We start from the raw sequence: 11,301 nt of genomic DNA, 5'->3' as shown, positions 1-11,301 counted from the left end.
TCCGGTTGTCGAGAACCAACACGTCCACAATCCTTTTGATACGCGTCCACACGAAAGGCTCTCTGTGCTCAGCGCCGTGTGGAAGACTGGAGGGTGGAGGCATGAGGGTGGTGTTCCACGCAGTAGGTCAGGCGGCACTAACTCCGCCTTACGCAGGGTGGGGGGGGGGGACGCGGCCTGCAGCTGCTTTTAATCCGTAAGAGCATTTGAGTGAGACACCAGATTGTTTATGTAGTCCATTAAAAGCGAGCTGGCACAAGCACCCGTGTGTGTGTGTGTGTGTGTGTGTGTGATCTCAGCTTACGATCCATCTGTCCCCGTTTCCCGACAACTCAACACGGTGGCAGACAGTGAGGGGGCGGCCGGGACAGACCCGAGTCCTTTGGTACAGGTTTAATTAAAAATGCATAATTTCAACGTTTTTTCCTGCTTTTCTTTGGCACAGATGATAACAAGCCCCATCACACACACACACACACACACACACCGGGCAATTAACTCATAAGCCAATAATTCATCCGAGCCTGTGTTGGCGTGTGGTGAGGCCCCGTGAGGCCCCTCACTGTTCACCCAGAGCCAGGAGCCGCCATGAGGGGGACGCAGGTCAACATTGACTTCAGGAGACAAGGCTGTTGTCTCAGCGTGGCGCACAAAACAACACCTGGATGGAGGAAATTATACCGTAACTTTTTTTTAAAGAGTGAAAGAGTCGTAATTATCAATTTATGATTATGTTTTATTAACTTCTCTTCAATTAGCGTCAAAAAAAAAAGACAATCTCCAAAAGCTAAAAATGAGTCCGTAAAATAAACAATGGCTAACAATTTGTGACGAGAAAACAAAAACATGGGAATAAAACAGTTTGACAGTTTTCTTTTCTTTTTTAACAAAACAAAAGCTTTTCATTGGTCAGCTTGAAGTTCCTCTTTAATTGTTCTTTGAAATCATTCCACGCTCATTTTTCCAGAACCATGTCCAAACTCACAGCGTGAAAGTTGTTCTTCACAAATGATAAATTATTTTTTTTAAAGAAAGGAGAAAAAGACGAAGAAAAAAAACATTATGCTGCTCAAACTCAGATGATAAAACTATGATTTAGCAATATGACAAATGGTCACATGAAACTAGTGGAAAAAGACGGCGCCAACCACAGAGATGAAAACACATCTGATAAAAAGAACATGTTCGCCTTTGGTTACGAAGACACCGACAGAATCAGCAGGTACACTGGGTAAAGCCCTAAAAACAAAAAGCTACACTTTGGTTCATATGTACACAAGAAAACCAACAAAAAAAGACGTGATCTCATCTTTCCACCGAGAGGTTTGAAATAGGAGCAACACCCCGGCTCATGTGAAACACTTTGTTCCGCCCCATTTTTTAAGCTATACATTTGAATTTTACACGCATCAGAATTTGGGCTCCAACCCTCTGCGGCTTGGGGGAGTGTTGCACCTTTTAATCCGGACGCCTCAGCCTGCAGCTCAGAAACATGAGTGCGAGCGCAGAGGACTCCCACAGAATCTAACAAACAGAATTTATCTCAATAGAAACATGAAGATAAAAACAGGGCATCCGGCGGAAATGATTCCAAACCAGTTATTTTTGCATCCTGGTTATTATGAGCAAATAAAAATGGCCTTTGCAGTAAAAACGGGACAATTTCCCGTCTACTAGTTGGTGATATCCCCCGAAATATAATAATCAGCGCAAAAAGAACACATCGCAAAAAAAAGAAAAGTAAAACGTGCTCCAGACAGTTTGCAACGGTTAGAAAAGTCTCACCAGCAGCGAGAAAAGAGCGCGTACCCCTCCTGTCGTCGACGCCGTGTACAAACAAACAATAGAGTTGATGAGACACGGTTCATGTAGAGGCCGTAAACCACTGAGTACTTGAGGAATTTTCTTCATTGAAAAAACTAAACAAAAACACACCCTGCTTACTCTCTTTTTTTGTTTTTACCCTGCGGTACAGAAGAGCAGCAGGATGGCGTCGGCGTGCGAACGCTGTCGACGCGCCGCGTGCCCTTTGACCTTCGGCACCGCGCCAAAACCTCATTAGTGTAGAAAAGTGGGAAGTGTGTGTACTCAAGGTTGACGAAAGATTATAAGAGAAAGAAAAAAACAGAATCGCTCCACGTCACGTCTCAGATGGACAAAACTGCAGCGAGTAAGATGGCTGTCAGAGTTTTTTTTTTTTAAGTGTCTGGAGGTAGACCTCAGAGGCCTGTTTTCCTTTTAGCGTCTCTTCTCTGTTCCAGACACGGAGACCGCTGCGACCGACTCGGGGCGAGACGTAAACAACGCCAGCGAGACAAAAAAAAAAAAAACGAGACTCTCAGACATTCCACTCGATGACGTAGCTTGAGGTATTTTTCTCTTTTCTTTTTCCGAGGCTCTTGGACTTCTTTGCCCGCGGGCCAATCGGCACGCCGTTACCGGGAGACGGGATGCGGTTGCCGAGCAGACGGCCTGTACCTCAGTTTGGGGATCATAGTTTGCTTCATTACTCGCAGGTAAAAACAGCATAAAAAAACACAAATAAATGTGGAACACACTTACCCAAGTGTCTAAAAGTTACCTGAGCAAAAGAAACTGAATGATGCATGTATGTATCTATTGCATACATGAGGTGATCAGATATTAAGAACACCGGTCAATATAATGCAGTCCAGCACCACAACATCATGCTAAAAACTACATCATGATAAAATCATCAGTCACATGGTTAAATCATCCCTTCTGTTTGTCGCCAGGCTTTACATTGGGTTGCATTACATTGTACAGGAGCACTAATAGAAACGGCAGAAAAATTAGTTGCAAACTTGTTTGCAATTCAAACGGGTGTTAAGAAAAATTATCCTAAATAAAATTTAAAAAAAAAGAAATACGCCACGAGCATTTTTTTCCGAGGGCGTCGTTTAGTGTTTCCAACGATTATGCATTTAACTCAGGTTAACAGTAAAAGAAAAAAATCACAAAAACTCTATGAGTAGGCTGGGAAATAAAAAGAGATTTTCCACGTGGACCACGATGGATCTACACGATTAAGTGTTGTTCTGTTAAATCTCCTTTAATCATTTAACGGCTTCCCCCCCCCCCCCCCTGTCCACATTATTGCACAGTAGAGGAATAGATGTAGTCTGAAGGTAACGGCTAAAAAAATAAAGAAAAAGTCGAAGTGCAGTTTGTGAAAAGGTCTTTCACACACACGCACACACACACACACACACTTCTAATCGACGGCCCATTAAAGGCGCCCAGTGCCCCGGAAACAAAGCACTACAGCCGTGGTAAGCTGAGGGACGGTTTAGATGACTCTCGGACAAATGGTGATGATGATGATGTTGATGATGATGATGTTGGTGGTCGTGGTGATGATGATCCGGGTGGTGGCGGTCAGGCGTGCGGCACGGCCAACTCCTGTCCTATGAAGCGGCGCAGGCGCTCCAGATACTGGCTGTACAGCTCAATGTCGTTATGCCCCGCCCCCTCCACCCAGAGCGGCTCCACGGCTTTGGGGCAGCGCTCGAACAGAGCCAGGCCGTGGGAGAAGTCGATGACCTCGTCCTCCGTGCCGTGGATGATGAGCACCGGGGACGTGATTTTGGACACTTTCTCAATGCTAAAGAAAAAAGAAGAGGAAATTAACAGAAAGATTTTTTTTGTAAAGAAACTGATGAGTACGGTATTAGTAACCCGGCTTCATAAAAGAGCTCGTAAATCACCGGCGAAAAAACTGGCATTTTCGTGGTTCAGTGTGCTGGCTGTTATAGATTAAACATTAAAATCATAATAGATCAGCAACGCTTTATTTGTCCGGACTGCTAGTCAATTGTTATTAGCTATAAAAACGTATTTTTTGCTTTGAATCAACCGTGATGTCTTCGGGTTATTATTTTTGTTCGTCAAAAAAAGTTATTTCGTCTTATTGCCTGATCATTTGACGGTTTATCCCTCAAGCTCACATCAGTGCAGAAGACGAACACGAGTCGTACCGTAAGGTTCATAGAGGATGAACATATTTATTGCATAAGGAGGTAAACAGCGGTGTGCCTCCGCCAGCCATACAACACGCAGTTTTATCGCCTCATACTTTTATCACATTAAACATTTGTGTGAAGTTGCCATATTTAGCGTGATGATTATTGCGAGGTCGGCGTGACCTTTGACCTCCAGAGTAATCAGTCCGTCCTCGAGGCCACGCCCCAAACTCGAAGGAATGAGATATCGGGTTCACAAAAAAAGCTACGGCCGGACAGCCCGAAAACAGATGATTACTTGTGCAAAAATAATGGCTCCAGCAAAGCACACCTATTAGACATAAATTATTAAAATTATAATCAAGTCATCCGATGGAATATTTACATAAATAACCAGCAGATAAAGACGCAGTCAGAAACACGTGGAGTGAGGAGGGACGCCAGCCTGTCTCTCTCTCTCTATATATATATATATATACAGGACTGTCTCAGAAAATTAGAATATTGTGATAAAGTTCTTTATTTTCTGTAATGCAATTAAAAAAACAAAAATGTCATGCATTCTGGATTCATTACAAATCAACTGAAATATTGCAAGCCTTTTATTCTTTTAATATTGCTGATTATGGCTTACAGCTTAAGAAAACTCTAAAATCCTATCTCATAAAATTTTAATATTTCCTCAGACCAAGTTAAAAAAAGATTTATAACAGCTGAGTGTTTGTCAAGGCTCAGGAAACCCTTGCAGGTGTTTCGAGTTAATTAGACAATTCAAGTGATTTGTTTAATACCCTACTAGTATACTTTTTCATGATATTCTAATATTTAGAGATAGGATATTTGAGTTTTCTTAAGCTGTAAACCATAATCAGCAATAAATCAGAATAAAAGGCTTGCAATATTTCAGTTGATTTGTAATGAATCCAGAATGCATGACATTTGTTTTTTTAATTGCATTACAGAAAATAAAGAACTTCATCACAATATTCTAATTTTCTGAGACAGTCCTGTATATATATATATATTAAGGCCGCATATTGACCTTCAGCCGCGGCCACTAAAACTACCCGACAAGATTCATGTTATTGTGGTTTAAGACACTCAAAAAGATGTTAGTCGACATGAACCGTCCCCTCTCCCAAATACCAACACGAGCATATTAAAGCACAAATGTGTGATATTGACGAGGATAGAAATGCTCCAGACAATGAATCGGTAAAGATGATATACAGACCAGCGGTCCCCAAACACGCACAGAAAGAAATATTTTTGTAATTTTTTTTTAAGTGACTGATTGATGAAGGTTGGAAAGATCTTTTATTTTGAAGATTAACCGGATGCATCTGTGTGTGCGTCTGAGCCTCTTGACACATGCCCATATTTATTGTTGTGCAAAATTGCAAATATCGTTGGACGTGGCGCAAAAAAAAAAAAAACGCCGATATAGACGACACCCAGGTGTTCTGAGTACATCTTCTGCTTCAGAACTGAGAGTTCTCCAATAGACCAAAGATCATTTGGGTGTAAAGTAGGAGAAGAAGAAAATAAAAACATCCCGCCGGTCCACCAAATCAGTCTATGGAGCAGCGCCAGGCGGCATTCATGATGTCATCACTAGTTACCTTCGCATTGAAAATGCGGAAGGTTATGTTTTGATCGCCGTGTATTTATTTATTTGTATGCGTGTTATTCGCATAACAAAAAAGTTTTAAACCGAATCGCATGAAATTTGGTGGGATGATTGGTTATTATCCGGGGACCATTTGATTAGATTTTGGGATCGATCGGGTCAAAGGTCATGAAAAGGTCAACATCCTCTTGAATCGCATGAAATTTGGTGGGATGATTGGTTATTATCCGGGGACCATTTGATTAGATTTTGGGATCAATCGGGTCAAAGGTCAAGGTCGTGGATAGGTCAAAATCTTCTTTTTACCATAGCACGGTCAATTTCTATCCAATTGGCATGCAACTAATGCCAACATGTTCATAATTCAATGCCCAATCTTGTGATATGCGAAGGTATGCGCTCTACCGAGTGCCCGTTCTAGTTTCAGGATTGTAATGGTGCAGAGAAAGACACAGAGGAGAGAAGAAAGACTGTTGTTGAAAGATGTCCTTACTGCCATGTACTAAATGTAATGCCGTGTTTTCACGGGCACGAACTATATCGCGCCGCAACCCGAATGCACTACGGACCAGAACGGAGTGGAGGCTTACTTGGGGAACGCGTCGAAGCAATAGGTCTTCTTGGTGTCGGGAAAGGCCACTCGCATGCCGGAGGTCAGAGGGGAGTGAAGCACCACGGCGGCGCACTCGTACCGGGACGCCAGGTCCACGGTGGGGACCGTCCCGATGCTCTGGCCGTACAGGATGATGTTCTCCGGGCTGATGCCGTACCTGGTCGCGACCAAAGACACGGGGAAATATAGAGACATCGTGCAGATTCATGGAGGTCGATTGATTTTCGAAGGCGACTACTATAAATATACAATGAAGAAAAACTATTTAAATCGCAGGTAGAGTATTGGGAAAACTACACAGTTTTTAATAAACAGGCTAAAATGACTGATCAAGAGTGACGGCTACACCCAAATGTGAATTCACCTAAAACAGCCCTTTGTCAAAAGGTCGTGGCGTCACGTCTTCCCAAGGCTACAGCCGCATTAAGGTGGCTCCGCCCCCTCAGCTTTTCCTTCCTTAATCTGCCCAGTTTAGTATTCATTCATTAAAATGTTTTATTCCCACAACTTTACCCACTCTTCTCTACTCTTTCCCTTTCAGCTGTCCTGAGCACAACCTCAGGCACCTTAATCCACACCCATTTGTATTTTTAGAACATACAACAGGGGTTTTCCCCAAGATTGCCGTGATATTGGAATCCATTCATACATGTAACGTGGTTTTGTTTTGCTCCTACTCTAAAAACTACGCCGCACAAGGACGAGTATGCCTCGATGACATCATAGCCTACCGCGAGCGCAGGGCGTGCCAGGCAGCGTCGATGTCCGCGTAGAGGTTCTTCTCGGAGGGCTTGCCAGTGCTGGCGCCGTAGCCGGAGTAGTCGTAGGAGAAGATGTTGCAGTTGATGCGAGTGCCGAGGCCGATGTAGAAGCTGCTCATCTGGCCCAGGTCGACCGCGTTGCCGTGGGAGAAGAGCACCGTGAACCTGACAGGGAGCGCAGGCATAAAGACAGGTTAGTGGATGGGCCCATAATAATAATAATAATTATCCTTGACAAGTACTTTATTTACACTACTGTTCAAAAGTTTGGGGTCACCCAGACAATTTCGTATTTTCCATGAAAAAACTCACTTTTATGAATCAAATAAATTGCTAAATGAATAAAAAATATATTTAAGACATTACCTACCAAGGTTAGAAATGATTATTTAAAATATTAATTTTGTTGAGCTTCTCTCACCAGCATAACTGTTTTCAGCTGTGCTAACATCATATCGCAAGGGTTTTCTAACCCTCCGTTAGTCTTCTAAGGCGATGAGCAAACACAATGTACCATTAGAACACTGGAGATGGGCCTTAATACACCTGTGTAGAGATTTCATTAAAAAACAGAACTTTCCACCTAAAATAGTCATTTATCACATTAACAATGTAGAGTGTATTTCTGATTAATTTAATGTTATCTTCATTGAAAAAGACAGTGAATTCCTTTGAAAAATAACTTATTCTAAATAAGTTTTCTTTTTCTTTTTACAAGTGACCCCAAACTTTTGAACGCTCGTGTATATCCGAAAAAAAGTTGATAGACGCGTCGCTGTAATTTGAGAACATCATAGTCGTGGCTTTGTTTGAGTGCATGCGGCAATAAAAAAAACCACTGGAGATTCTACTGGACTTCACTTAAAAGCACAAATAGCGACGTGAAGGATGAACAACGACGTCAGAAGAGACACAAACAAACAATCCAGCTGCTCACATTTCTCCAACCTGGTAACTGGAGAGTGAATCAAACCACGAGCGTCACGCCGTGAGCATCCACACGGCGAGGTGATTTGGGCTCCGTGCCAACGTGCAGCAGCCCGGAGGATTGGTTTACCCCCTCTTGACAAATGACTAACTTCTAGACATTTTGCACCACCTGAGCAGGAGGGTATCCACTATAAAAGCTGGCCACCAAGCCCTCGCCTTTTATTCATGAATGCATGGTGTGCTCTCTGGAGAAACCGGAGACTTTTTCCCCACACGTGACTGTTTTCTGTTGTTTTTTTCTGTTGGTAATCCTCCTTCTTTCCCTTTATGAAACCATTCAGCCCGTGGCCTTTCCACTCGGAATGCGGCAAAACAACGAATATCAGGGCTGGTTTGGATTCATCCGCATGTAATACAAGATGGACATTTAGACAAGACACACACAGACGGTAACACGAGCCAGCGCATGTCTTTTTAATTGATTTAGTAAATTAATCAGCAGCAGCCCGCAGTGACAGGATGGGAATGAAACGGAAGTTAAATACTTTTACGGCACATCATAACATCAAACTTCTGCTGCTAAATGAAATGAACACGTCCAATCGCTGGCAACGAATTCCAAGGCAGAAATATAAAAATGAAAGAACGCCAGATTGCCGAACATGTTTGGTTTGACTCACTAAATACTAATATCTTGTTACTCTAATTAGTATTATTATCATGAAGCAGAATTAGTGTCCCGGTTTCCTGCAGAGTATGACACCAGCAGACAGGAATTAAGATGGACCCAAGCTGTTCAATCCCATTGGAAACGTGCCAAAACAAAGAGCTTCAGACAGAGGGCGAATATATTCAGTATGATGAAATATTTAGTTTTTTTTTCTTTTTCACATGCTCTCGTAGAAAAACCAAAATAGTGGCATGAATCTGGATATGCTCAAAATACGCATCCTTTCAAATAAATGGCAGTGATCCATGGAAAAGCAGGAGCAGACTATCTTTCGTCAGCTGAGTCAACAAGTAGAGGAAGTGGACCTGAGTGTGAGCGAAAGAAGATTGACGAGGAAGGAGGGTGTGGAAACGCTTCGAAAAGGAAGTGTAACAGTCATAAAGACAAAAGAAGGGCAAGCAAACTGCTGCCAGTTAGACAAAACAACTACCGTTACCTCACGGACTCGCGAGGGAGGCGCAACCCTTTCGAACGACCCACCTGGCGTTGGGAACACAGCGAATGTACATGCAGCCGATTTGGTTGCCCCGGCTGGATCGCGTGAGGAACACCTCCGTCGTGTCCAGCTCTCTCTGCGAGTACTGGAACTCGGCTCGCTCCGTCAGGTGGAGCTTCCATCGGCCCTCCACAGACGCGGCGGCCCCTCCGCTCCCGGCGCCCGAGGCACCGCTCCGCGCCCGCAGGCTGGATGTCCCCGATGCTCCTGCTGCTGCTGCTGCTGGTGGTGGTGCTGCTCCTGCCGCCGGTGCCGTTGTCGTCGTCGTCAGTGCGGCCGCCGCTGGAGGTTCGGCCTCTGTGTCGGGAAGGAAGGCGTACGTGGGCTCAGGGGGCAGGAAGGCGAGCTTGGCCGCGATGCGACCGGGACATGGCGGGCAGCAGAAAAGGCAGCAGAGCTCGCTGAGAGAGAGGCCATTCATCCTTCACTGTGCAGGAGGAAGACAAGAGGATCCCTGTGCTAATGAGTACACATCATCCCAGTGTTGACACAATGAGACACTTATTACAAGGCATTCTGTAGTGTGGCCACAATGATGACAACGTTCTACGACAGCTAGTTTGTAACATGTTATAAGCAATTAGATACATGGCATTTAATACATTTGGTCTAAATAGGTTGATATATTCAGCATTTTGATGGTTTATTAGGCGGTAGTAATGTTTTCTATTTGATGGTTACATCATTTAAAAAAATAAATCTGCCCAATTTCTCGTTTAATTGATTTATTTTCTTGTATATAAATGTCAGAAAATGTAACAATTGGTTAAGCTTTCAGTACCCTCTTCAAAGTACTTTTAATTTATACATAAAAATGTCGTTAACCGTCACATCACACATTTCCTTGGGAAATGACACGAACAATCATCAGATCAATAATTGCTAATTTTGTATTTGCCAACTAACATTTGATGATGGTTTCGGATGTTGGGTAGTAAATCAGCAACCAAGAGAGAGAGAGCAACCTCTCTGGTGAACCATATGATTAAAGCTATTCCGAGCTAAGGGAGAAGACATTTCTAAAAAGAATCCTTGAACGCACCACCACATGACATCACCACCAACACGCCACACACATGGAGGACAATAACAGCACACCTACCTGCTGAGCTGAGTCGCTTAGTCGAAGTTAAAGTAAAAACAGAAGTTGTGTTGAAACAAAAGTTTAAGAGAAAAAAAACGAAAAAAACCCCGAGGAAGACTTCCTCAGCTTCGGTCAACTTCAAAACGCAGGATACTGCTCGTAAACTGCCCAGTCAGCAGAAGGAGGGGAAAAAGTAGTGGAGCCGAACGGCTGGCAGGAAGTGCTATTTACAAAGTATCTGCTGTGTTGTCTGAGTGGCGACTGAAGTCCAGATCACACCCATCGTGTCCACTTGTTGAGACGCAGCGTTCCGTTTCCCCAAATGTGCTCCGAGCGTTTTCAGGGAAAAACGACACACTTCTGTCCTCGTCTTTGACGAGCAATGTGGTCTACGAAGCGACACGAACTAAATTAGCATAGTTTCCACCACCCTTACAATTACAAAACCCTCCGCGCGATACCCTCACGGGAGTGACGTACGGAGAGCAACGACAGGTCCGCTAACGCTACGATGGCTTAAGCTAGCAAGAAGACGTAAACACGGCTACTCGGTTAAAAACAAACGCGCGCGCGCGGACATCCGGAATAAAACGGCGTCAATACCGCAGTTACTGACGTGTTCACGTAGCACCGGGAAATCCAGTCTGGACGGCGCTGGATTTATGGATGACGCCTCGTCATTTAAATTAATCCATGTAACCTACGTGCGGTGTTTTCCTCCTTCGCCGCCGCTTCACCGCATCCGGAAGCGACAGCTGACAGGATGTGACGTCAGGAGTCTCCACTGGACAATTACGGGAAACTGGTTATCGCTTGTGGGTGACGATGCTGTAACATAATGACATATTTGAACTTCGGGTGCCTTGAGAAGCGTTATATAAAATAAATGATTATTATAATTATTTGCACCATTAAAGAAGAAGAAGAAGGTTAAATAGCACCAGTGTACATTGTTACTGCAGTGCTTATGCATCATCACAATACTTGTAACACAGAACAAGACATTATGTATCTTTGTGAAGGAAACCGTAATATTACAATACCTGACGGGAATAGATGACCTGCCCCTCACCC

General features: G+C 43.7%; 1 protein-coding gene across 3 annotated transcripts; it reads right to left on the bottom strand.

Annotated features, from left to right (window-relative positions):
* Nucleotides 1–715: 715 nt before the first annotated feature.
* Nucleotides 716–10,952, bottom strand: abhd17ab (abhydrolase domain containing 17A, depalmitoylase b). Of its 3 annotated transcripts, none has more exons than XM_056414334.1 (5): nucleotides 10,246–10,952; nucleotides 9,128–9,597; nucleotides 6,958–7,152; nucleotides 6,204–6,383; nucleotides 716–3,625 (listed from the first exon to the last, which is right to left on the bottom strand). In XM_056414334.1, the coding sequence occupies exons 2-5, from the start codon at nucleotides 9,562–9,564 to the stop codon at nucleotides 3,400–3,402; spliced, it is 1,038 nt and encodes a 345-aa protein (XP_056270309.1). In that variant the 5' UTR covers nucleotides 9,565–9,597; nucleotides 10,246–10,952; the 3' UTR covers nucleotides 716–3,399. The 3 variants fall into 3 exon arrangements, with proteins under 3 accessions (XP_056270309.1, XP_056270308.1, XP_056270310.1); XM_056414333.1 differs by having other exon boundaries at nucleotides 9,128–9,570; XM_056414335.1 differs by having other exon boundaries at nucleotides 9,128–9,565.
* Nucleotides 10,953–11,301: the final 349 nt, after the last annotated feature.

The sequence above is a fragment of the Pseudoliparis swirei genome, chromosome 5 (assembly GCF_029220125.1).
Source record: "Pseudoliparis swirei isolate HS2019 ecotype Mariana Trench chromosome 5, NWPU_hadal_v1, whole genome shotgun sequence".
Classification (NCBI taxonomy): Eukaryota; Metazoa; Chordata; class Actinopteri; order Perciformes; family Liparidae; genus Pseudoliparis; species Pseudoliparis swirei.
This window is presented reverse-complemented; position numbering and strand designations above follow the sequence as displayed.